General features: G+C 53.1%; 1 protein-coding gene across 1 annotated transcript; it reads right to left on the reverse strand.

Moving 5' to 3' along the window:
• Positions 1–1,040: 1,040 nt before the first annotated feature.
• BMF (Bcl2 modifying factor) lies at positions 1,041–22,500 on the reverse strand. Its single transcript, XM_027571978.2, is given in 7 exon segments — positions 1,041–5,098; positions 17,776–17,936; positions 19,386–19,682; positions 21,866–21,952; positions 21,955–21,993; positions 22,379–22,434; positions 22,436–22,500. Coding segments are annotated over 7 exon segments (807 nt in total). The 3' UTR covers positions 1,041–4,996.
• Between the last annotated feature and the right edge of the window lie 4,714 nt (positions 22,501–27,214).

Below are 27,214 nucleotides of genomic sequence, written 5' to 3' on the forward strand. Positions count from 1 at the left end.
GCTATTTAAAAAGCCCATATAGAAAATTACATCCCCTTTCTGGGCCTCAGTTTACTCATCCATAAAATGAAGAGGTAAGGGGCACCTGCGTGGCTCAGTCGGTTAAGCATCTGCGCTCTGCTCAGGTCATGATCGCAGGGTCCTGGGATCGTTCCCTGCTCCGTGGGGAGCCTGCTTCTCCCTCCCCCTCTGCCATGCCCCAGCTCATGCTCTCTCTCTCAAATAAATAAAATCAATAAAATATTTTTGAAAAATGAAGAGGCAAGGCATGACAACTGACATGAAAGCTTCCATTGTCTGTGAGGGTTGGAACTGGAGCCCAAAGCTGGCCCTCGGAGAGCTGAAGGCCTCCTAAATCATGGGGATCCTGCACAGATAAGGTGGATAAGGCAAGTTGGCCCTTTGGTCCGCAGCTCACTGCTCACAGGACCAGAAGGGGTTTTTTCTGAGGATTTTCAGAATTCCGTCAAGGGCTTTAAATTACCCTTTTGAGTCAGACACCTTGTTAATCCACAAAGAAAGGCAAACCAGAAGTCCCCCTCCAACTAGCATACCTCCCTCTTGAGATGCTACCTTGATAAAAGCAAGCCAAAGCCCAGCCAGACACGGGAGTCGGGGTGGGTGGTGGAGGGGCGGCCGGGCATTTTCTCTCCCTGTCCCAAGGCGCTGCCCCTACGGAGGGCCTCCGCCCTTCCCCTCTATTCTGCAGACAGGTGTCGCTGACGTACTCACGGATGGGTGGAAGTCTCAGAGAGGGGACACAATTTGCCTAAGATCGTTCAGCTGGTGGAGGCTGGAACCAGATCCAAATCCAGGTCTGGATCCAAAGCCCGGATCTTTCCACCTCATGGGGCCTCTCCTCTGCTGCTAACTGTGTGGTCAGCAGGGCTGCTCTCCACTCCCAGAGGGGAAAGGAAATCCTGATAAAAGCAGGGAGCCTGGGGCTAACTCAGGGCAGCAGCCAGAAACAAGTCAGGAGTCTCTCATTCGCTAAGGGATCCCCTTGGAGTTTTATCACACCTTGAAAAAGAAAGACTGGCTTTGCTTTACATGGTTTTATTAAAAATTGTACCAATTGATGGGGGAGAATATACACACACACATATGCATGTGAAGAACAGAAAGCCAAGTATTCTGTACAGGTTAAAAAACAACAGGTCCCCATTTCCCTCCCTCTCTTTCCCTGTCTCTCTCCCAGAGGCAGAGTGCCTAGGACCCAGGACAGCTAACCTGGGCTAAACAAAATGCTACATTCTCACTGGGTCTCCCCCTGACAGCCCCTGTGGACCCAGGGATGGGGCGGCCCGCTGGGCAATGCTCACAGAACAGGGAGAGGTGCCGGCCACCCGTGCAGAGAAGGGGGCAGGGCAGACCCGGCTGCAAGCTCCCAGCTCCCGTGGCCTGCAAGGCTGGTGCATCTTTGGAAGAGCTCGGCTTTCTGTGCTTTTCCCTCAAAGCTCCAAGTCCCCACCAGCCAAGGTGCTCCCTGCCCACAGTGTGCCCAGGAGGCTTCGAGTGCTGGTAAGTGAACCCTTTCCTGGACCACGTCCAGCCAAGGTCCAGCATCCCACCAAGGATCTGCCTGCACCCGGAGGGCCCTGCAGCTTCCTGCAGCCCAGGCTGAACGTTGATTCCCAGAAGCCCCGCAGAGCCCTGGAGGCAGAAGTCTTTTTGTTTTTGCTGCTCTCCACTCTCCGTACCCCCTCTTCATCAAATCCATCAAATGGCACAAGCTTGCCATCTCTCAGTGGGCTCCTTGCTGACTGGGGCAGGCGCAGTGGCTCCCCAGCCCCCACTGGAGGCCGTGGCTGGACCATCTCAAACAACACCGCCCACCCCTCCTTCGATGCCCAGGCTGGAGCCACCCCATGGATGGGGCTGGGCCACTGGGAACAGTGAGACAAGTCAGCTGGGCCCCTCTGAGTGTTTGGAGCATGCCTGACACATAAGCTCTAGACACGGACCCACACCCCTCAGGGCTTGGGGAGGTCACTGGGAGGTGATCTTTCTCTCCCTTGCACTGAGCAAGAAAAGGCCACGGGGACAGCTCTCCAGCGGCCCAAACTTTGAAGCAGGCAAAGGCAGAGAGGCCACGCCAGGTCCTCCAACTCACTGAGGGAGTCAGCTGTCTGGCCTGAGTGGGGTTCTCCCCCCAGTTCTGTCTACCAGCTTCCAGAAACTCTAGGGTTCTGAACTGAAGGGCTCTTTTGACCCTGAATATCAGGCTTCCTCCCTCCGGGGCTTTTCTATAATGAGAGGGAGGTTTCCAGCCCCTCTCCCACCCCTCACCCTTAGCAAACCACAAAAACTCCACAAGTCTTTGGCTAGTTACAGGTCAGGAGCCAGGTCAGAGTCTCCCTCCCTCCAAATCTGATTCTCCATCCCCTAACTAGAGACAGCCAAGCTCCCGGGGGTGGGGGATGGGGGATGGGGGCCCAGAGAGAGGGATGTGTCTCCTGAGGCTGGACTTGAGGAATGTTCAGACCAACTCACCAGGCAGAGGGGGCAGGGGCCAGTCTAGATCACTAGGCCAATTAAAACCAGCCAGCCAGGAGGAACCTCTCTTCTTCCAGGAGCTATTTACCTCCTGGGAGTTTTGGGGGAAAGGGAGAAGGAGGGGGTTTTAAACTGTGCCCCAGCTTGCTTAGGATAGTGAGTTAGTTCCTGGCTTCCCATAAGATGGAGACAGTGCAGTCAGACCACCCTCCATCTGGCCCCAGGCTCAGTGTTCAGGTGGGCTTGTCAAACGCTGGGCTCCGTCCTCAGGGTAGGCCACAGGACATCCTGCCTGGGCCTGGCAAGATCTCTGAAGCTGATGGCTTTGCCTCAGCATCGAGGCCCTGGACCATTTATTTGTTCTCTCACTCAGCTCACTCAGAAGTCCACTAAGAGGGGTTCAAAGTGGCTGGCAGAAATAATCCTGGTTTTCTTGTGTGCCACTCGAGCATACACCAGCAGCCTGCCTGTCACCGCCTTGGTCCAGAAGAGGGGAAAATGGCACATGTCCAATGCACGTCCTAAAATGGTGTGGAGACACGCAAAGAAGGCTGCATTTCACAATGGTCAGCGTGTCCCGGAGGCGGTCTTCACCTGTTCCCTGGGCTCCTCCTTGTAAGCAGGAACCCATCTTCTTAGCAGACAAACCATGGTACACACCCTGAGAATACAATTCTAGCCAAGTAGAGGTAATACCTCCAGAACATCCAAGCAGAACAAAACAAAGGCTAATGTACAGTTTGAGGTCTTTCACCTTGGGGCCACTGAGCCCATATGGCACCTTCGTGCAAATTAGGGAAGGCACCCCTTCCTCTGAGCAGACGTAGCCCCAAACTAGGGCATATAGCCTAGTGGGCATAGCATGAGCTGGATTTTCGCTTCCATTACCTTCTTCAGCAGGTATCCTTGTGCAGTGAACAACCTGCCCAACTACATCCAGTAGATTAATGCTTCCTGAAGACCTCCTGTCTGTAGAACGGGAGGAGCTTGGACTTGTTTAGATTTGAGAGTCTACTTGGACTCCTCCAATTTCCTTGGGTAGCCCTGAGGTCTTCTCTGCCCAGGGAAGCCACCTTTTCTTTGGGCCCTGCTTCATGTTAGCACCAATGTTATCTTTTCTTATACAGGCAAAAATTATAATTTAATTTCCATGTATCTGGTTAACAGATTCCCTGTGTCTTTTCAGATTCCCCGCATCTGCTATCAGAGCTGCCAGCCTGGCTGCTTTAAATTCTCTCCATTAGTGCCACAGCAGGGAGAGAAGGGAAGTTCAGAGGCAGCTGCGAGCCTGCTAAGCTCCAGAGCACGCCCTTCTGGCCTAGCTGGAAGCTGAAGAAAGCCAGGAAATGTGTACCCAGCTTTGACGGTTCCATGCTCTAATCTTTGTCTGTTACTCCAAAAGACACGGTTCAGCTGACAAAGCCACGGTGCTGGCTTCTTCCTGTATCCCACTAGGTGTGAAAAAGGAATGGGGATGAGCGGGAGGAGGTATGCTGTTTCCAAGGAAACCAAGGGGTCTGGGTTCCTCTCGGGCTGACTCTCACAGGTGGGATGGCTACCACATTTCCCAGCCCCCCCGGTAATGCTGCCCCAGTTGTGCCCCAGTTGTGCCCCAGAGTGCTGACATTGGGGGGGGGAAAGCAGTCTGTTGGCCGGGTCTTTTCAAAGAAGAGCTGATGAAGGCACAAACTGCTGGTGATGGCACGTTCCTTGGCTATTTGGCTCATCTGTGGTGGACACCCAGGCCGGTCCCAGGCACCCAGAGGTGACAGGGGTCCTGCACCTCGGGACCAATCCTGGCGCCTCTGAGTGGGAGCAAGTAAGACTCGAGGCCTACCCAGAAGTTTGGTTCATTTTGCGGCACTTTTGAGGGGTCCTTGGAGAAACCCAACCCTCCCTGAGGTCTGCTGGAGATGACAGGAGCTGGGCGAGAATCCCTGAGCCCTTGGGGCAGGCACGGGGTGGGCCAAAGGAGAACCCAGATATGGAGCTGGCTGACTGGCCTTAGTGGAAGTTGCCATGCTCAGCTGGAAAGCCCCTGGCCGAGGCCCTGGGGGATGAAAGCAGTGTGACTGGCAGATCTCGGGCCCGACCACGGTGGAAGGCTGAGAGTGTTGGCGGGACCAGGAGTCTAATCCAGTCTCCTAGTTCTTAACCAAGCTCCTGTGGGAAAACTACAGTCCACTCTCTGGAGAACATCACTACCTGGTCATCTTCAACAACAGCTCACTGAAGACTTGACTTGTCAGAGCCCTTGGGAGGTCCCACATCACAGACCCATCAGCCTCAACTTCAACAGTGTTTGACAAAGGCCCTCATTCCTGGTCGAGGTCCTGAACAGGGAAAGAGGCCCCGCTTGGGGTATGTCTTATGTACACAGAGAGAAACTTTGAAAATGCAAACGCAAAACAGCAATGAACAAACTTCACAAGACACGGTGTCAGTCCTCGCCGATGTCCTTCCTGCGGTGGGTGCCCCGTACAAAGAGGGCAGCCCAGCCTCACCTGGGACCTGCCCCATTCCTGTTCTCATCAGCATTCAAAGCGAGGTTGTGTAGGAAGAGAAGGATCTGCCACCACATTCGATTTTGGTTTTGCTGGTGCTGGAAAGGAAAAAAAAAGAAAAATCAATGTAATTTCTAAACGTAGCCTGTAGCCTCAACGACTCCTTATCATTCCCAGTAAAAGTTCAGATCAAAGCATCCGGGGACAGCACTTTAATCCCATCAGGACAGCAAACTGAGGAGAGGAAGGAGGATTTGGGGTGGGGGGATGAGAAGAGTGGCGATGAGGGGGAGATAGTTGAGTTCTCCAAAAAACAATTGCAGTTTTAACATTAAAAAGAAAAGTCCAGGCTCTTTATGCACTGTGCACAAGAGGATTAAACTTTTTCCCCTGCTTGCAGGATTTTCCAGAGTTTAGCCAAGTGCTGCTTTTAATCAGATTGGCTCCTGAGCCCCTCAAACCTCAGCTGCATGAACAACAAACTTTCTTCAGAAAGAAAGAGAAGAAGTGCCCCCCTTGCTCCCCCAACTCCAAAGTAACACAGAGAACAAGGGGGAAAGGGGGGGAGCCTCCATCTGCAAGTGATTTGACACTGTGAAGGTCAAAGGGTTAATCTTCAATTTAAACCACACTGCTGAGGCAGCAAAAATCTGATTTCATCCAGTGCAAACACGCGCGCGCGCACACACACACACACACACACGCACGCACGCACACACACACAACTTGTGCACCCGCCCTCTCTCCCTTCCCAGCATCTCCAGCTCAGTGCTGCCCTTTTTATAGCTACTCTTGACAGTAAGCCATAAATAATCCCTCTTGGAGCGCTTTCCTACTGACTGGAGCCAATTAAACGTTAAGCAAGAACATACTTGAAAACAAAACAAAAACAAAGAATGCACACTACTCTCTGGAGGTTATCCCAGGTCCTACTGTCAGGCAGGGAAGCTGGGGGCAAAGGTCAGGGGTCAGTGACTCCCAGGGCTGGGGCTAGGGCCCCGCCCACACAGGTACCCTTTCCCAGGGGCCAGCGGAGGTCCCCCAAGGGGACTGGGGTGCTGGAAGAGGCGGTCTTTGTTCTCTCTCTGTCTGCCAGGGCAGGAGGACTGGATTGGGGCCCTCTCCACGGGGTCCTCGGTGCATAGGGGAATAAAAAACCAGCATGCAGGAAGAAGCCAGCATGGGCTGGACCGGGATCACTGCAGTGGCCCCGCAGTGAGTGCGTCCATGTGAACTGACAGCAGAGCCGGGGCCCTTCTAGGGCTGTCTTTAACCACTGCCCCGGCCCCTAGGTCTCCGATGAAGGGGACAGGCTAAGTCAGGGGCAAAATGGAAAGTGGGCCTAGGTCTCCCGCACCTTCAGAGCTTGGTGGGAGCAGCTGGCCCTGGCCTCCCGGACTTTGCCCGAGGCGACCGTGCAGGTTTTGTGGTGCCTCCCCTCCCCGCCACCTTGGGCCACTAAGGAAAGAGAGGTGACCCATGGACTGAGGCTGACCTCAGGGCCTTGCCGAGGCAGGTGAACAGAACGCCCCCCCCCTCCCCAATCTGGGGCAACAGCGTGCCCCTTGCCCCTACGGAAGGGAGGCTGGAAAACCTCCCAGAAAGCTGGAGTCCCGGCTACTGCAAGGCGGGGAAATCCGGGTGTGCCACAGAGGAGTCCTGGCAGACTGCGCAGGAGACTGATGGCTTCCTTGTGTTTTGTAAACAAAGATGAGTAAAAAGAGGAAACACAGCCGGCTTAACAAAATCTGGTTAGAGTAAAGCAGCGTGAAAATGGACTCAGCTGCAAAACCTGAAGGCTCCGGCCTGCCTGCAGCAGCTGGGCTGGGCACCCCTCCTCCTGCTTCCCGCCCCCCAGCTGCTGCCCAGGACAGGTGCAAAGGTCATGTGGCGGAACGGGAGGAAAATCCAGGAAAAGACTGGTCCCCGGAGAGGCCAGTCTGCTGGAATTCCAAGTCTCCTCAGGTGCCTATTTGAAAAGGCCAAGTAACAATAACAACCACAGTCATGACAAGAATAGTAACACTGAGTGTGCCAGGCTCTGTTCTGAGTGTTCTACATCCTTGCTTCTCAAAGTGGGGTCCGTGGACCAGCAGCCTCGGCATCCTCTGGGAGCTTACTAGAAATACAGATCTACTGAATCTGAATGTGCATTTTTAACAAGATCCCCAGGTGACTTGGAGACACATTAAACTCCTTTGGCCCTTCTCGACAACCCTATGAGATTACTATATATCATCATCCCCATTTTACAGATGAGAACATTGAAAGAGTTTGATAACTTGGCCACATGGCTACTAAGTGGCAGGGACTGGGCTGAACTCCAGACCACCTGGCCCTAGAGCGATGTCCTTACCCATTATCATCATTCTCTGAGCGCCACCATACATCTTTATGCCAAAGCAGATCCTCTCTCCTCCCCTTCTCTAAATCATATCAAAATAGCTCAATGGCCAAGGAAAGATCACAATTCTATGATTTGGGGCCTGGGCCAATCCCATTCCTGTATGCCTCAGTTTTTCCCCAAATGCCCCTCATGGAGGTTGCCTGCTGCCTGGGTTACTTCCTGGGCCCTGAGGTGTCTGGGGATGAGGCAACGCAGCACCCTCACTCCCATCATTTGGAGGGGTTGGGGGGCCCAGAAGCAGCTACGGGCCAGAGAATGCTGTCAGAGTGGAAGGCTGAGGTCTTGTTGGGAGACACGGGCAGGCCTAGATGCAGGAGGCAGGGCCCACAGGCCCACCGTCACAAAGGACCCAAGTCCCACGTCTCTGCCTGTGACAGGCCTCTGGGTACACGGATCGGCAACGAAGTCTCCCTGGGCCAGGAATCAGAGGACCTGGCTGTCGGCAGCGGCTTCCCACCAGACTGTCTGTGAGTCCTCACTTCCCTTATAAGAGAAATGCAGGCATGGTATGAGATCAGTGGTTCCCAAACCCGACCATGTCACAGAATCCGCTGACGTGCTGTTATAAATACAGAGTCCCAGGGCTCCACCTAGACCAACTGGGTCAGAATCTCCAGGGAAGCGGTCCAGGAATTTGCACATTGAACAAACTCTCTGGGTGACATTTATTTTATTTATTTATTTATTTTTAAGATTTTATTTTTTTAAAGTAATCTCTACACCTAACACGGGGCTCGAACTCACAACCCGGAGGTCAAGAGCCAAACGCTCCACCGACTGAGGCAGCCAGGTGCCCCAGGTGACATTTTTTAAATCAGAGGTAACATTTATTGTATATTTTAGTCATCGAAAGTAATGCATGTTAACCGTAGAAAAATTGGAAAACACAAGACATGAGAAAGAAGAAAATAAAATCACTTGTGATCCTATAGCCTGGAAGAAAACACTTCATGATTGGGTATTTTTTTCAGTCTCTTTCAATCTCTTCCCATCAGAATAATGACTTGGCCAAGCCAGAGGTAAATCCTGCCCAGGTGGTTCTGAGGCAGCCAGGCCACAGACAGGCATCTGGAAACCACGGAGGAGCTTTCCAACCCTAAGGTTTATGATGTGAAGTTTGTCATCCACAATTACCTTCAGGATTACTACTCCGAGCTCCAAAAGCTGAATCCAGCCAGCCTATTGGAGGGTCTGGGTGAGCCTGGAGGCCAGGCTGCCTCGTACAGAGTTAAGCTGGCTGCGTGGCAGCCGCGAGACCAGCAAGACCAGCAAGAGCAGGGCCTGGTAACCAGTCCTCAGCCTTGGTAGCCCCTGCTCTGGGCACAAGCAGATGCCACACAAATGCCACTTAGCCTTCTCTTGCCACAGGTCAGCCCCTGAAAGGTCTTCTTCTTCAACCAAGCTGCCTCACGCCAAAACTATCAAAGAATGCCCTGGGCGCCTGGGTGGCTCAGTTGGTTAAGCGACTGCCTTCGGCTCAGGTCATGATCCTGGAGTCCCGGGATCGAGTCCCACATCGGGCTCCTTGCTCAGCGGGGAGTCTGCTTCTCCCTCTGACCCTCTTCCCTCTCGTGTTCTCTATCTCTCATTCTCTCTCTCTCGAATAAATAAATAAAATCTTTAAAAAAAAAAAAAAAGAATGCCCTGACTATGAGGAACAATAATAAAAACAATATTAAAAAAAAAAATTAAACAAAAGGGCCTGAGCAGAAAAGAAAGAAAAAGGACATGAAGGGAGGCTGGTGAGAGAAACAGTAAGGAGGAAGGAAATCAACATGCACCGAACAGGATGAGGTACACAAAGACACCCAAACGCCAGAGAACACGGGTCCTTCCACCAGAAGGTGCGGAGAAGCAGGGGAGAAGGAAGGGGGAAGCAGGAAAGAGTATGCTTGGCCTCTGACGTTCAGGCACCTGGCACAGTACGGAGCACAGAACCTGAGCTCAGTGAGTGCAGATCCCCAGAGCAGGGCCCAGCTCTCCCAGACTCAGCTGGAGCACCCTTCTAAGTCTGGGAACCTGCAAAAAGTGGTGGTTCTAAGAAGGCACAGTCAGGGTACCCTTAGGGATAGGGGACTGAGGTACAGGGGATGGGAAACCGCTGGGAATTGAAGCTTACAGCAGAAGGCCTCAAACTGAGAGTGTAGAGGGTAGGACCAAGGCATGGGGGGAAAAACAGAGGTGAATGCCCCAAGAGAATGGGATCCTACATGGTGGATAAGACTATCCTCTTCAGTCGAGAGAGCACAGACAGGCATTAGAGACCTAGGGCTCCTCTTTCTCCAACCCATTTCTTTTCTTTCTTTTTTTTTTTTTTAAAGATTTTATTTATTTATTTGACAGAGAAAGACACACAGCGAGAGAGGGAACACAAGCAGGGGGAGCGGGAGAGAGAGAAGCAGGCTTCCCGCCGAGCAGGGAGCCCGATGCGGGGCTCGATCCCAGGACCCTGGGATCATGACCTGAGCCGAAGGCAGACGCCCAACGACTGAGCCACCGAGGCGCCCCTCTCCATCCCACTTTCTTGCTGTGGTCAATCAGCTGACAAGGGTTTGAGTCAGCCCCGCTGTATATAAGGCATAGCAACTGAATGCACAGCCACGCATTCTGTGTAATGGGGAGTATGGAGGTGCACACAGTGGGTACTCAGCAAGTGCACAGTGGACCAACTACAGAAGTCAGCCTTGCAAGATAACCCACTTGTCTGAGGGCAGGAACAACTGATGTCTGGCCAGGTCTAAAGATGTACTCCATGTGATAGTATCAGCCTCTTGCCTGGGGAGAGGCCCAACTAGTAAAAGACTTTTTTTCTTCTTCTTTTTTTTTTTTTTTAAAGAGCTGGCTGTAGTGTCTGACAAGGTTGGATTACACAAATCAAACTCTGTTTCATCCCACATGGCCTCTGCCCTCAGGACAAAGAGTGTTCCCTCCCCTCTCCGGATAAGAATCTCCCTCTGCCTCTCTCCCTTTGGATCCAATTCACACCCTCTGGGGGCTTTTGTGTGTCACCCGTGTTCCAGATGCTCCAGCAAAAGCTAATTCACCCCCAAAGAACTAGAGCAAAGAGCAAGCCTATACTGTGGCCAGGCTTGAAAAGGACCCTGCCAATTTACCAAACAGACAGCAATTTATAATATCTCATACTTAGAGTGCCTTCCAATCTTCCCATTTCCTCTTCACAAAGATCTGGAACACAGGACGGACACATATTATCAGTCCCATTTTACAGATGGGGAGGTAAAGGCTCGGAAACATTCCCCCAAGCACGTTAGTTGGGGAGGCGGGGGGTTATTCAGACCCCTGACTTCTGACTCCAGAGCTATGTTTTTCCACTAAAATATTACAGTGTGTTCATTCACATCATGGCAAGTAGCACTAACTTTTCAAAGAGAATCACCACTGAGCTGCTCCCCTCGTATGTTTAAAGACATTGTTTCCAGATCATTAACTATTTAGTAAGGATGCTGTGGACCAGAAAAAAATAAACCTTTCAGAGGCAGGGCTAACTGAAGATCAAACAGAAATAAAGCTAAAACTGCTCTGAAATTATAACTTCAGATCATGTTCTGAAACCACACTCGGTTTCTTTAAAACACAGAATTTCCTATACCCTGTTTTGCAGGGAGAAACCCTCTCTCCAGAGCGATGTTTTCCCATCTCTTCCCCTTAGCCATCACAGTCTAAACCCACCCCAGCCGAGGCTGAGGGATAGAGCCTCGCCACTGAGAACACGGAACACGAACACTGAGATAAGAGAGACTTCAGGAAAATTCCACTTGGAAGAAGTTGAGAAGAAGTTTTTGTTCAATTCAGCAAGCTTCTATCAAGCCCCCAACTGGGCTAACTGTCCTTTGTGAAGGACACAAAGATGAGCAAGATGTCAACTGTCCTCAGTTGTTTTACAACCTGAACGGAAGACAACAAGAGCACAGAAGTAAGTTTTATGGGAGGCAGAGGGAGGTCAGGGCAGGGAGTGGGCGCTCCCTCACGCTCCTGTCTTCCAGGGGGTGCCTGGAAGCAGAGATGCACGGTGGGAAGACCATAGTTTTAGGATCAGTCAGATCCGTGTGGCTCCCAGCGCAGTCACTTATAGCGTAACTTGGGCACGCTGTTTCCCTTCTCTGAGCCTCGGTGTCCTACAAAATGGGGCTAACGGGGTCCAGAGGTACAAGGTTGCTGTGGTGATCCAATGAGAAACATCCATGTAAACAATGGGCCTGGTGACTGTGCCGAGCAAGCAGCTCACTCCCCACGCTGAGGACAGGGAAACCTGCGCCCCACTTAAGCTTGCTGAGCACTTCCCTCAACATCCTCTCCCTCAGAGTGCCTGCCCCAGGACTGCTATCTTCTAAACAGACTTAAGAAGTCCTGGGGAAATCCCTGACTTTTCACTCCGAGATGGGCCAAGATAGCTAGAGGCAGCTGGGCTCAGAATTCCAGGCAGCCAAGCTGAGCAAGGGATTCTGAAACCCACAGGGCAGCCCCTTGGGTCCAGTGGCCCACTGCCCTAAGAAGGCTTCTGACCCAGATGCTAGAGGAACGAGCAACGTGGCAAAACAGAGAAGGAAAAAATAGCCCCTGGCCAAGAGCTTCCTCAGGGCAGTCAGCCGTGCCAACAGGATGTTGAAGCCACTGGCTGCCATCATGGCGACACCAATCACTTCTTCTGGGAAGAAAGGGTAGCCCGGGGCCAGCTGGGTCTCAGTCGAAGACAGGAGAGTTTCCTCTAATGCAACTGCAGGCCACTGGCTCCAGCCACTGGGGGCTGGGGGACGGGGCTGTGTGCACCACCCATATCCCCAGAGCCCCGTGCGGCGCCTCCCCAGCCTCTGGAGGCTGCCACTCCTGGGGCCCTTACCCAGCTTCCCACAGGGACAGCTCTGGCTCCCTCAGCCTGAGAACTGCTCCATCGAACTACTGGACAACTTCTTAAGAACTCAGGAAGGAATGCTGGTGTGTGTGCTCTGGTGGAAGGTGAGGGAGAGAGAGGATTGAGGAGCAGCAGATCTGCTGTGGGGCTATGAGATCATGGAAAAGGAGCCCCCAAAGCTCTGACTCCCAAACTGGGGCCTTGGTGGCTGGCTGTTCCTGTCCTGCCTGGAGCCAGGCCCCTCGCCAGGACAAGGCAAGCTAAGCGTGGAAGAAGGCTGGACCCTCCCCCTCACCAGATATACTGGCTGTTCTCCTTCTGGTCATGGAACATGCCCTCTTGGTTGTCAGACAGGATCAAAAGGCAAACCAGACATTTTTCTTCATCCTTTCTTTCTTGTGCCTCTCCCAACCCCTCCTCCCATCAGCCCCCTTCTCCCCTAAGGGGGAAAAAAAAAAAGCCAACTCCCATCCCCAAGGCCTATAGCTTGGTGAGGAGGGAATGAACTCTCCGGAACTACAAGGCCCTTCTCCTGGAAGAGAGAGTAGTCAGGTGCAGAGTTGTGTGGGGAACTCGGCCTCTAGTCAGCCACGCTGATGACTCAGAAGCTAAATATAGTGAGCGATATAAACAGAGCCAGCCACAGAGCAAACACAGGGCCCCCAAGCCCCGGCCTGGCTCTCACGCACAGCGGCCCTCCACGGCCCCTCCCCCAGCCTCACTTTTCCCCAGGCACCCTCCTAGGTAGACCTCCCACTGCTGGAACAGAGGCTGGCTCCACAGGGACCTTCTCAGTCTAAGGTGAATCTCTGGGGCTCCTGCCCAGGGTTGCCACATCTAGGGTCTGAACAACCTCATTAGCCACAGTCTGAGCCCCTAAAACCACTCAGCAACAAGGAGGGCATCCCAAAGGGTCAGGAAGCAGTCAAGGGCCCCTGAACAAAGGATCCAGGCTGTTGGCAGATGTAAACTCCACTCTGGGTACAACTTCCAAGTGAGCTCCCTAAGAACTATAAAAACAGGTCCAAGCAAAATCCTAAAATCATCTTTTGGCACATTTCTCAAAGTGTTAAACTGCCCACACCTTAATAGTTATATATATTATAATCTCCACTGGGCTTTCACATCTGCTCTGCTAGGTAAGTATGAGACATCGAGGTTCAGGGAAGTTAAACGATATGCCTATGGACAGAGAACTCATAAGTGACAGAGGTAGAAATTTGAACCCAGGTCTGCCTTTAAGTCTAGGATCCTTTCTGTGATATTGCAACAAAAGATAGTTTCTAGTGAGTGGCTAACATTTTCCTCAGATTTCATTTTCCAGAAAGTCTGATTACTACTCAGGGAATTTCCAAATCAGACTATTCTGAATGAAGCCACTCCCCATCCAAGTGAAAAAGCCATTTCCAACTCAAGGAATTCCAATGTGCTTGTAGCTTTACTCACATACACAATGGTCTACAGTGGCTTTTTTTTTTTTTTTTAGGATTCTTGGCTTCTTAACATTGCCCAGAAATACACCCCCATAAATTTCAAGATGGCGCCATTGGGATAGGAGACATTCCTAAGAGGAGGGGACAGCAGCCACTGTCCATTCTTAAGCCCATACTGGAGGAGACTGTGGAAGGGGGAATGGAGAGAAACTAGAACCCACACCTTCTGACTCCAGCAGCTCATGAACACAGTGAGGAAGCAAACGTGTATCTCCTCTTCACTGCAGAAGCTGGAGAGACACAGAAATACCAGGGTATCTTCACAGAACCTGAGCCAAGGTAGGCCCTGGTCAGCAGATCACCGACTCTTGATTTCAGCTCAGGTCAGGATCTCAGTTCGTGAGATTGGGCCCTGTATTGGGCTCGGTGCCCAGAGCAAAATCTGTTTGTCCCTCTCCCTCCTCCACTGCCCCTCCACTCTTTCTCTCTCTAAAATAAATAAATAAAATCTAAAAAAAAGGGGGGGGGACCATTCCACTCCTGACCCAGTCAAAGGAAGGTGGGACGTGTGACCAGGTTGGGAAAGGCTTTTGTCTCCAAACGCCCAGTGTCCAACTCTCTTACTGCTTTGGCGACCCAAAGAGCCAACAAAAAGCACCTCACTGACACTGATATTCTGCCCTCAAATCCTTGCCTTTCCATCCAGAGGAGCCACCCTGAACTAATCACTCAGGTAACCAGGCTAGACCCCCACCCTGCATGCTCCTTAGGAAGTATGTGGCCGGCAAAAATCCAGATCCAACATCCAGTACAATTTGCAACCTTTTGAATTGGGGGTCATGTTGATGCACTCAACTGGCCATAATGCCATCCTACAACGCACTACCCCATCATAGTACCCCCCACCGCCTCTGCTCCACATCTCCTAGGAAGAAGTGTTCCCCTGACACAGAAAAAGAATTACTTGAGGTCCTTAACTAGGGACCAAAAGTGAATGCTCACACTCCCTACAGGACTCAGGGACCAAGGGCCATTGTCTGACCTTGGGACACCATCCCAGATCCCAGATCTGAGGAGAAAGGAAATGGCCAAGCCCTCTCAACAACTTATTGCTTCTTGGGTTGTGTTTCCTGGCTCCCTAAACTCGGCCTATATCGATGGGGGATTGATCATCATTCTTTGAGGAGAAATGTACAAGGCCGAGGCCCACAAGTGAACAGCTTGGACACTGATTTCTCTGTGCAGGGCAGGTGGAGGGGAGTTCAGGGGAGGCAACTCTGCTACGGGATCAGCCTGATGGGAGGGGTGGGAAATGCATGGTGAACTGACAAGAACAAATGTGAGGGATGATCAGGCTTCTAGATGGACAACAGGAAACATGCATTAAAGAATACCTACTGTGTACCCAGAACTTTAAATGGTATTTTCTCACTTAACCTTCACGGTAATATTCTGTGGTATTAGCTCTAATTTACAGAGGAGGAGCTAGACTTGACAAGGTCCAGTGCCTTCCTGATGGCTAGTGGGTGGCAGAGCTGGTATTTAAACCTGGGCCTTCTGACTTTGGACTCAAAGCCTAGAGACTTAATCCTAAACCACTTCCTTCCTAGTACCTCAGGGTCCCTGCCTGCCAAGGAAGGGAATAGGGAAAGAAAAGAAAAGAATGTAGAAGTCACAACAGTACTTTCTAGATATGAAATATTAGACTGCGGCTTATGTAATAAAGTCAGAAAATGACTCACTTCTTAAAGCTAGCTGCTAAAAGCTCCTCTGCATGCCAGTGCTCCTTCTGCCCGTGGCCCTCATCCTAGCCCTTCCTGCAGGATGAGCTCCTGGACACGGGCTGTGAGCAGGGTTAGTGGGGAGGGCAGGGTTAAAAGCAAGAGGATTCCACCGACGAAAAGCCTGGTTCTCTGTAATGGAAAGTTTGGGAAAACCAGCTCTGGGATAGAAAGGCTTAGCTGACCAGCCTCCCGCCACTGTGAGGTAGGAGTGGACAGCAGCCGGAGGGTGAGGGACACAGGGGACTCAGGAGCCAGGAGGGGGTGAGGTGCAGAACACCGCAGGGGAGATTCTCCTACGGTTCTCCTTTGGCTCTGCTGCTCTGTCCCTCCTCCCAGGCTGGGGTAGCTCTGGCTGATAGCTGAAAGATACCCTCAAAAAGGCAGCCCTGGCCTGGGGAAAATGATGCCACGCGGCACCGAGCAGGGTCAGACCTTGGGATGAGGGCTGTCTCCACCCGTTCAGGACTGAGTCATCAAGAAAGGGCCCTGGGCTGTGTTCTAGCCCTGTCCTCCCACTCTGCTCCCAAGCCTACGGGGGCTCACCAGTGGATGGAGGAATATTCTGGGAAACAACCGCTGAGAGAGATCAGGTCTATTGGGAATGAAGAAAGCTGCGTTCCAGACAGTCCTCTAGATGAATCTAGGAGACCCACAGCCACTGTGCCCTCCAAAAGCTCCAGCACCGGGACTGGAAGCTGTGAGCTGGTGTCAGCCATAGGCCTGTACAACCAGGCTGGAGTGAATGGGCAGGAAGGAGGCCAAGAGACGGAAATCCAGAATCAGAGCAAGTCCACACATGGAATGAAGGGGAGACTCGAAGCCAAGTTTCCAGATAACAATCAAAAGGAGGGACTAGGGACTGGAGCGAGGGACCAACGGAGGAAGCTAGGCTGCCTTATTACCTAAGCATAGGGCCCCCCTCTCTTCCAGATCACTAAGGGACTAGGAGAGCCACCCAGGACCAGGTCTAGCCCCAGATTTCCCTCAGAACTCCTTGGCAGAAGGCACTAACCATATGTAACCCCTAATGGTCTGTCCTCAGGAGACCAAAAGACAACTTCTCTCTCCCCTGGTGTTGGCAATGGTTTGGCCCTTCAGTCAAACCTACTCTGATCACCTGAAGTTACCCATCTAAACTCAGGGCCTGCCCAACCATGATGAGTTATTTATTCTCTTGATTCCAGACACACACACACACACACACACACACACACACACACACACACACACACACTAAACTCAGGGCCTGCCCAACCATGATGAGTTATTTATTCTCTTGATTCCAGACACACACACACACACACACACACACACACACACACACACACACACACACACACACACACACACACACACACACACAGCCCACTAGGACAGTCCCCGAGGTAGGAACCGTGTTCATTTCCAGGTGGCATGCCTTTGCTTCCATGGTGGTTGTAGGAGCACAGAATCAGCCTTGGGCTCCTCTCCCTGCCTTGGCAGCCATCCAAAAAGCCAGCCCAGAGAGGAAGGGTTAAGTGCATGGGGGCTGGCCCAGACAGCGGCTGCAGAGCCGGGCAGCCTCCAGCCCATGGCACGGAGGGCTCCTCCAGCACGAGCCTGCCAGCCGCCGCTGCCTTTGTTGATGGACTCTGCCACATGCTCGACTGACACGCGATGCTCCGCCCCGGCGGGGCTGGTGCCAGGCTGCCGGCCAAGCGCCCGGCCGCCAGTCTGGAGAGACTCTCTGAGGTACACTCTCCAGAATCCCAGGTCCCGGTTCCCAGACAGAGACAATGAGGAGCAGCCTCCCCAGCTGGAAAGTGTCAGGTTACAACCGGTTCCACCACTTTCCCCCACTCAGGCCCATCCCTCGGCCTTGGTTACCCGGTTCCCACTGCACCTCATATCAGGCACCCCCGACTGTCCGGTTTCACTGAGGCACCCTGAAAACCTTCCCTTTGGGTCTGGGAGGGACAATCTCCCACCCTGGCCTTGAGCAGACACAGTGTGTCAAACAAGGCTGCAGAAAGCCACCCCGTTCCCCAGGAGAGATGGTAGCATTTCCTGACAAACTGCTGGACAAACCGCTCTTAGGAAGCCTGAGCTGAGAGAGGGCAGAGAACCAACTTGGAGCTCAGAGATGGCAAGAGTGCTCAGCCAGTTGGGCCCATCCAGTTAACCCTGGGACCATATCCTTGTGGCCTGGCAGAGACAGAGTTGCTGAGGCAGGTCAGAGCCCCCCAGCCCCAGCAGACTCTCCCACCCCCCCGCAAGCCCCCCCCCCCCACCCCGTGCCTACTTGCTGCATATGAAGCCGATGGAACTGGTCTGCAATGCACTGAAGCTTTCGGGCAATCTGTACCTCTGCTCGATGCTGCCACTGCCCTTCAGGGGGCTGCCCCCCAAGGGGCAAGCCTGCAGGGAAACTGGCCGGGAGAGGGAGCCGGTAGCCAGCATTGCCTGCAAAGACAGAGGGCCCACATCTCAGCATTCAACTGCACCATCCACCCTATGCCTAATACTCCTGGCTGACCCCTGGGGCCTGAGGCCTTTATCGGGCACGCTGCCAGATTTGGACAGCCTGACCTGCCGGCTGCCCAAGTACCTAAAAGCTGATGTTCAGAGGGAGCAAATGGTCCTAGCCCTGTCCCTTCACAGGCAGTGCTGGGGCAAAAGTAGTATGTGTGGGGGAACTTGCCAGCTTTTGGTCTTTATTTACCAAGCTGTGCTTGGCCACTATTTATTTCTCATGCAGTAGCAGGTTGAAGCTCTTCTCTGGAAAAGCACTGGAGGCAGCTCTCCAGAGTTCCTGAGTTGAACAAAGCAAGGAGGGAGAAAGAGAAAACCAAAATGTGCCTTCACTTTTTCCCCTGGTTGGGCCCAGGTCCTGAAGCTCTGGGCAATGGTATGAAAAAGAGGGAGAAAAAACTCCTCAGACCCACTGGATAGCCAAGTTCCTCTCTGGAGGAGCCCCAGGCCAGACCGCAGGACCTCGAGACCTGCGCTGCACCCTACCCAAGTGCTGGCAAGCTTGCTGCCGCTAGGGGTGCCCGCCTGCCTCCTCCCTCTGTTCCCTCTTCCCTGCTGGCCGGCCTTATCCATCTTCTCGGCCTCCCCAAGGAAGTACCAGGCAGCTCCCTCCAGGAATAACTGCAGCGGCTCCTCAAGAGGCAACCTCAGACCTAGCAAGACAGCCTCCGAACCTTTCCCCCACCCCTCCATAAGCTATTGTGCTAAAAGAAGAAAGCAGACTGAGTGTCTAACCCTGTCCCTTTGCCAGAGGAGGGCATGTTACTCATAAAACAAACCATTTAAACCCACACATGCAGGGGGGCTTGTCTGATTGAGTCTTGGAAACAGCCCCGCAGCCGGCACTGAGTCCCAGCAGGCCCAACCTCTTTCTCCAGTTCCCCTTCCAAGCACAGAAAGTCCCAAGTGACACCTTCTGCCTTCAGGAACCTTCCCTCCCAGAAAGGGCTGGGTTTTTCCCTTCAGTGTCAACAGCGAGTCACAGATCCCCCAACCTTCTCCAGGGCCACTTTGGCCAATTAGTGGAAGGCATACCACTCCCAGGACACAAAAGCCTGGGCCACTCAATGGGCCACAGGATGTAAAGCCCAAGGCCCAGGTACCCTCTCTCCAACCCCAAAAGGCACCATGGACCCAAGGATCCCTGCAGAAAGGGACAAAAAGGCAGAAATGATGGCATAGCAACTTGCCTTTCTTGGTGCCCGAGGAGCACAGGTGAAAAGCAGTAACAGGCAGAGAAGAAGAGTGACGAGTCGAGGAGTCCCTAGCCCCCGCCGTTTAATTTGGGGAAGGAAATAACAAAGTGCAGGTCTGAGGAGGGAAAGTCCCCTCTTTTCCCCCAGTCTCTATGGGAGGAGTCCTGAGGCTAAGAGCACTCACCATAAAAGAGTCGCTGGGGTTCTTGGGTCACCCCACAAGGCAGCATGACACCCTGACTCGGGGAGGCCGGACTGAGGGTCTGGGTGGCCTTGTCTTCCTGGCTGGTGGGTCGAAGCCCAGGGCCACAGCAGTGGGTGAGAGGGAAGAGATGCAGACGGCTGAGGGGGCAGTCCAGCTGGCTCTGGGCAAACAGGTCAGCAGAGAGCAAGCTCCCGGGCTGCGTCCCCGGCTCCCCGTCGTCTGGCTGGAACACATCATCCTCTAGCTCCTCCACACACTGAGGCGGCTCCATCTCCCCTGTTAGAGCGCAAAGCAGGTCTCCGGGGTGCCGCTCCTACCCAGGCCAAACCTGAAGGATCCCCCTCCCCTTTCTTCTGCCCTGCTTCTCCTTCTCACCTGGGGCAGTGGGGCCAGGTACTGAGGGCAGATAACCTGGTGATAAAGTACTACCAAGGATGACACCCACCCCAAACAGTGAGGAGCGCCTCACTGTTCAAGGATGCGCCATACCTCTTCCCTGGGCCTTCCCAGAGCCACCCCCCACCTTGGCCTTTTCTTCTGACCCAGGCTGGTTCCGGTCATGAAGTCTGACTGCTATTGACTCTGAGCAATAGCAGGAGTATGATCAACTGCTACAAGCATGCAGGACACCTGGGGAAATGTCAACAAGACTAGACCCTGTGAGTGCCTGAGGGAGGGCAGAGGGTGCTGTGACTGGCTGTACACACACTGCACACACACACACACACACACACACACTCACTCTCACTCACTCACTGCCCTGAGGAGTAACCACCCAGCTCTCCTCTCAGTCTGAGCTGAGCTCCCAGCTGAGCAGCAAAAACAAAAGCCAGCAATCAGAGGGCAGCCAGGTTCCCTCCAAACCTGCTAAGCCCCGCCCAGATGCCCATCTACTGTAGTCTCCACCCCCTGTTTGCTCAACACAACAAACAGGCTCCAGGGTGTGGGGTGTGGTAAGCGTGTCCTGGGAGAGAGGGCAGAAAGACCCAAGATAATCATTGCCGTCCCAGCAGAGGAGAGCTGTCTGTCCACCACAGGTTGGCCGAGAGGGTAGGTCCAACATCCAGCATGTGGCTAGCCTCCCCCAGCTCAGCCTACTCACTAGTGTCCATGACTTCAATCTTCCTTCCCCACAGCCCAGCATTCCTGTCAGTGTTGAACCTGAGACTGGCGTAACCTTCCTCACAGAAGGAAGTGAAATTCAGCCCTCTTTCTGTGACCTCACTCACCGCCTCTGTACTACTCAGGTTGTCGATACGAGTTTCTTGGTCATAAAGAAGTTCCTCTTGCTCCACCTGATGGCTCTTGGAAATCTGAGCTTGGAGCCACCCAGCATTTTGAGCTCCCAACACAGCCCCCCCCCCACACACACCCCCAGGAACCTGTTAGAGTCCCTGGGGCAGCCAGAAGGAGCAACTACCTGAATGGTTAAGGATATAGAGATATACTGTTTGTCACTGCTAGATTCAATTAGACATCCCCTGGGAATTCTGTCTCCCAGTCTCTTGCCTTTGAAAAACAAGCCAAATGGTCTGTGGGTTGGTAAAGTACTTAAAGGCATCTCACTTAAATTCAGAATCTTGGCTTCCCTAAATGCAAGCTCTCTCTGAGGTGCTTGCTTCAACCCTCCCTCCATCCCAACTAGTCCCTGAGCTATCTATGACCCCATCTCTGCCCTCTTCCCTGGTGAATGAGGAGACCCCTGCTTGGATGGCAAAACAGGCACACGGTGTTCTTTGGAAAGAGTTTCCCAAAGGAGGGTAGGAGATCTTCAGCTTATCAGCACCAGGAAACAAAGTTTCTGGCTGAAAGGACCAAGTGCTGTCTTGCCAGTCACCTGGCAGGGCCTCCCCTCCAGCCCTTCAGGCTTCTCTCCCCAAGCTGGCAATCCCAGCCTAAGAAGGGGCCCTCCAAAGCCAATCACAAGCAGCAGTCATTGTCTTGGTTTTTCCTTTGAAGCCGGTCACCTCCCCCTCCCCCTCCCAGCAAAGCCCCAAAGTTCAACCCTTGCCTGGACTGTGGGGGAAATGCAGCCATAGGGTGTCTCTCTGCAAGCCCTGGGGACCCTACCCATTCTCCACAGGAACTGCAGGTGGCTCTTCTGTACGCGGGAGCGTCCCGAGGGGTGCTGGGCAAAGTCAAGTGTAAACTGGGATACGGTAAGGAGACCCTCTTCTCCCCTTCGCCTGGGCTGAGGGGGTGATGTCCAAACTGGTAGGAGGAGCACACTTCTTGAGAGCACAGCCTGGGAAGGCTTTATTCCTAGCAAGGGGAATCAAAGCCCGCTGGAGCCGTCCCAGCCCCCAGGGGCTGTAACTGGGATGCTGAACTTAAGACTCCTCCTCCTAGGAGAAGTGCCTAGCCAGGCACTCTGAACCTCGATAGAGGAGTTAAAATCTCGGAACGCACACATACATACATGCATACACACTCACGCACCCACACGACACACAGCAGACCTGGGTGACTCCAGGAGAGAGTCTCGGCCTCCGAGTCGTGATGCCAGGGCTCCGCGCCAGGGTCCAGCGTGACGAGCACTCGGGGGCTTGGCGCCCAGACTCAATTGGGAAGGAGGGAAAGAGCCCAGCTGTTAAGGAGAGGAGCCTTCAGACTCCGCAGGGAGGCCGGACGCCCCAGAACTCCCTGTCCTACCCCAAATTCAGATCCAGAGGCCGGGCCGTTCTCGGGAGCCCAGGTCTGCTCAGCAGTGAACCGCAGGTTCCCCTGCCCACCTGGACCCAACTCCTTGCTGTCTGAAATGCTACTACCCCCAAGTTCCCTCGTGGAGCAGCGCACCTAGATGAGGGTTCTGCACCCCGTTCCCGCACCCAAGCGCTCCAGTCCTTCATGGTCACCCCAGACGCCCGCAGCCCAACCCTTCCCGGGCCCCCATGCGCAGCACGACTCCTCTCCCCACTTCCCCGAGGAGGTGAGATCCAACTCCGTCCGGCCCCGGCCGCCCGCGCGCTCACCGGGCTGCGGCGGGTGGCGGGAGGCGCGGGCAGGGGCGGCGGCGGCAGCTGGCTGGCTGGCGCGGGAGGAGGCCACTGTGCACCGCGCGGTATTGTTTCCAAAATACGCCCGCTCGGGGCATCCCGCAAACAGCTGATGAGGCCCCGCCTCCGACGCGTCACGCCCACGGCTGGCCAATGGCGAGTGGAGCCCCAAGTCCCGGGCTGGGCGGCTGCCAGGGACGGTCACGAATGTACGAACCTTCCCTAGGAAACATTGCAAGGGGCCGAGCGAAATTCCGGCTCCCGTCAGAAACGCAATTGGAGCGCCATAGTCGGCGCAGGTTCCGTTCCTAACGCCAGCTCGGGAAGGACCGGAGAGTCCCTGAGTCCTCTCTATTAGAAGGGAGAGAGGGGGCGCCAAAGTGACTCTTGTCTTCTCTTTCTCCGGAATGGCCTGATAATTCTGGAGCGTCCAGAAAGGGAGGGGAGGAGGAGGCCGCAAGCTTTTAGGTGGGGCGGGCCGCGTCCACCGAGCGCAAGGTGTGGGTCCTTGTGGATCCCGGCCTGGTGGCAAAGCACCCTCCCACCTGCCTAGCGGGTCAGAAATGAACTCCGGTGCAAATCTGTAGGAAGCATGAGAACACGTGCGTCTGGCGCTGTTACCGAGAGACATTCAGATCAAACACATCCAAAGGGACCCTCATGTCCTCTCCTTGGGTGGGCGTGGACACTTAGAAAATAAGTATCTGGCTGAGGAGAGGAAAGATAAAAAATGCAGGGGCTGCGTGAGCAGTTGACACCCATCCTGTTTATGGCATCATCCAGAGATGTGTCCTGCAGATCGCGTACTATCAGTAAGGGAGTCTCCAGGCCATTTCACAAACATTTATTGAATACCTACATTGTGCCAGGTACTGGAGCCAAAAACCTGGTGCCTGTCCTCAGGGAGCCTACAGTTTGCTCGGGGAGGAAGATTTGAAAATAATGGAATGCCGCATGAAATGTGTTAATTTTTAGGGACAATGACGGCTGGAAGGTGCAGAAAAATTGAGAACACAAAACGTTGGGGAGAGCTTCAGGGAGATGGCTTTTGAGTTGGGCCTTGAAGGATGTGGGAATTTTTCAATAAGGAAGACCAGATAAAGCAACCCAGGCCTAGGGCAGCAGAATAAAGTGCTGAACTGGACAATCTGTCCTGGGAGCAGGGCAGGCTGGAGGAGGGGTCTTTGGGTGCACCCCAGGATTTGGGAAGGGTGAGCATGGACAGGTAGATTCAGGTCAGAGTACATAGGTGTCCCTGCATGCCAGGCTGGAGAATCTGTACTGGAGGCAAAAGGGAGCCAGCAAAGATTTTTATAGAAGATAAGTGACTTGACCAAGCCTGCATTTTAGGAAAGATAAAAGCAGCCAGAAATCAGTGAGAGTGAGCCAGTCCCTGCAACAGAGTAGGTGGTCAATGATGGGCCTGACCCCGGTGATAGTAGGGACGGACAGTCCTCTGGCCACCAAGCTGCTCTCTCTGGTTGTAAATTCAGACAGATTTAAGTTAAGTGGAGCTGGGACTCTTAGCCCAGAGGAGCCTGAAGTCTCCCTGCACCTTTTCCCCTAACCATTCTTTCCTTAGCTCCCTCAAAGTGCATCTGAAAGAGAGCCAACCAGGCATATTGACTGACGGCTGGGGTTGCTAGGGCAGGAAAACACTATCTCCAAAGTCCAGAGAAGAGGGAAAAGGGAAAGAGGGGGAGAGTCAAGGTTGGCCAGCAGCCCAGTCCCCCAGGAGCTGACGGATGTCCAGAAAGAGGTACTGGAGCCAAAAGGAGATATATTATTTTACTAGGAGGCTTGACCAAGAGGGAGTGTCACCTGGTCAGGGTGACCTCACATTCATGCCACATGTGGGGAAATGAGGAAACCAAGCCCAGCTTCCATGCAGGGCACTGGGGAGCCCTCACCACATTCACCAGGCACAGACCTCTTTCCCCCCCTTCCTTCCATCCTTCTCTTCTGAATGGCTTTCCTTCTGGGCCAATGTCTCAAGCTGACCAGTGATGACTATGGGTATTACTTAGGATCAAGAAAGTACTTAAGGATAGAGCAGCTCTGAATCTCTCTTCTCAGGCAGCACAGGCCCTAGGGGGCAGAGGTCATGTTCATTTTCCTTACCGCCCCCAACCCCCACGTCTCCATCTCCCACCTCCCCACCTCCCAGCCCCCACCCCCATTCCAAGCTGCAATTGCTGTTTGCTTCATCATGGCAGAATTGGGTCCACAAGGTAAGGAAGATGGTAGAGCAGAATTGTTACCTGGGCTCCATGTACTTGCCAGACTCACCAGGGTCTCCTCAGTTTTAGGGTCTCTGAACCCCTGAAACTGGCTAAATTGTGTATGTGGGTTCACACAAATATTTTGAGGGGTGGCTCCATAGCTCTCTTACAACAGTCTCCCAAAGGGGCCTGTGACCCTATAAAAGGTTAAAAATCACCAGTGTAGGGGAATGGGGCTGGGAGCAGAAGGGATCATCTTAGTGGGTCTGGATAGTTTGCAAGATGGGAGGAGGGTCACACCCTCTAGTGACATTTCTTCTAAGACCTCTCTCCCAGGCCTTCCCAGCCTCTCTCAGGCTGTTTCCGAAGGACACGCAGTGGCTCGGCCTCCTGTGCTCTCAGCCTCTAAGATCAAGCAGCAGGGGCCCAGCCTTCTGAGCTGCAGGGACCAGAAAAGACTGTCAGGGATAAAGGGGTCAGGGAGGTCAGGAGCCTCACTCCCCACCTCTCATCACTGTCAAAGCGGATCCCTCCCTCTGTACCATGCCTCCCCTTCCAGCACAGGGCAGACTCAGCAGTGTCAGGACCTGCTTGACTGGAGACCTGGGCTCTGAATCCCTGACCGACAGCAGCACCCTAGTGGCCGACGCAGCAATCTATTTTGGAGAATATCCTTTCTCTCTTTCTCTTCCCACCCCTTGCCCCAATTTGTTTTCTCCTCTGCTGACTGATGCTGGCTGTAGAAGGAGGGTCCCCGGAGAAAGGCATAGTTGCTCTGAAAGGCGCCAACAATCTGAGAGGGACACAAAGAGTTAAGGGGAGGCTGCTTTCAACAGAAGAGAAAATCCATCTCCCTATAGAAAGCAGGCAGCGACCCTCTCCATTGTTTCACCTGGCTATAGGATTTCTCTCTGAGACAAGGAATAGGCTCTAAAACTCTGGTAACTGGATCACTGGGAAGGGAGGTTTTTAAAAAACCAGCTGACAGCTGAATAATAGGAATTACCAGGCAGGCTGCCCCCGGGGTTGCTGAGGTTTGTAACTCAACCCCCAGGGAGGGGTTAGATTGGAAACTGATTTATGGTGGGGTTCTTGGTGGGGGAGTCCATAGTGCTTGATCCTCTTGCCTCTTAACTTCTTCCAGGAGGGATCATGTCCATAAGAAAGATCAGGAACCTGGAAGATTTGAGTGTCCTTCCCTTGCTGGTATTGCTCTAACAGAATGAAATTATCTTTCGGAGCATCATTCCATCTGTCTGCAAAGGAACAGTCACTCTCTTCTGAGTTGCAGTGTGTGTGTTTACATGTAAGAGAGAAAGAGAGAGAGAGAGAGAGAGAGAATATACCCGAATAGACAGATTGGTTTCTGCTAATTGGGTAAGCAAGTGGAGAGACTTGATTTCCAGTCAATGAGTTCACTACTTGCCAATCACTGGTTCAGTGGGATGTAAATAGAAAAAGCAGGTGCTAAAGAGAAAACATTTGGAGCCCCAGACCTGGGTGGAAAGGAAGATGCAGAGTGAGGCTGCCGTGCAAAAGCCCAGTGGAACCTAAAAGATAAGGTGAAGTCCAGGATCCCATGACTTATGACATTTAGCACACATTCAGTTTCAGTTTTCAGTGAATGAATAAATATGCATTTCCAGATTTTAAAAATATGAATAGTTTCATGTTGGGGAGTGAGGAAAAAACCCTGCAGTGGAGGATTTCCATAAATGTTCTATCTCCATTGTGTCTTTCACTTGGGATGGCTGGCCTTAACCGAGTCTCTTCTCACCAGCAGAGCCAACTCCTGGAAGACAAAGGTGATGCTGCCAGGTCTTTGGTACCCTCAGACCACCCTCCTCCTGGCTGTGGGGACACATTTACAGGAAAACTACAAGCATGGCCTTCAGGGCGGTGTCCTCAGCTCCCCCCTCCACCTCCTCCCCAGCCCAGGGCTCAACATGCCCAGCCCACGGAAAAGAAGTAGGCTTTATCCTGCCAAGGGATGAAGAAATCCAATCAAAATACTCTCCTTTTACTCTACTTCACCCAGGACGCAGTCATTTTCCTGGGCAAAGATACACCAGGACGTCGGTACATACTTCTCCTTGGGATTGTCAGGGAAACCTCAGAAGTGTTCGGCTCAGGCTGGAGAATGATTGATTGCTATCGAGGAAACCTGCCACCTGGAAGAGCTGAGAAGCAGTCCCTCCTGAGTCTAGAGCCTCCCAGGTTTTGAATCTGGTGCTCAAGAGGATCTGGACCAAGAAGATGAATTGGGTCATCTGTTTCCCAGCCAAACCCTTAGTCCTTACTGTCCTGGAGTGGGAGAGGGTCACTCTCTGGCAAAGACAGAGGGGCTCCATCACCCATCACCCAGGTGTGAGTTCATCAAACATCTACTGAGCATCTGCCATGTGCTAGGCTCCATGTGAAAGGCTGGAGGTACAGATATCCCTGGGGCATCCTTGAGCATATCCACGCCCTTTTCCCCCAAACACGAACCCCCATATGCACATCTCAAAGAGAAACTGGGGACAGGAGGAAGGTCTGTCAGGGAGAGCTGCCACGGGACAAGCTAAAGGTAAACAGATTTCCCAGGGAG

This window comes from Zalophus californianus, chromosome 6, assembly GCF_009762305.2.
Source record: "Zalophus californianus isolate mZalCal1 chromosome 6, mZalCal1.pri.v2, whole genome shotgun sequence".
NCBI lineage: Eukaryota > Metazoa > Chordata > Mammalia > Carnivora > Otariidae > Zalophus > Zalophus californianus.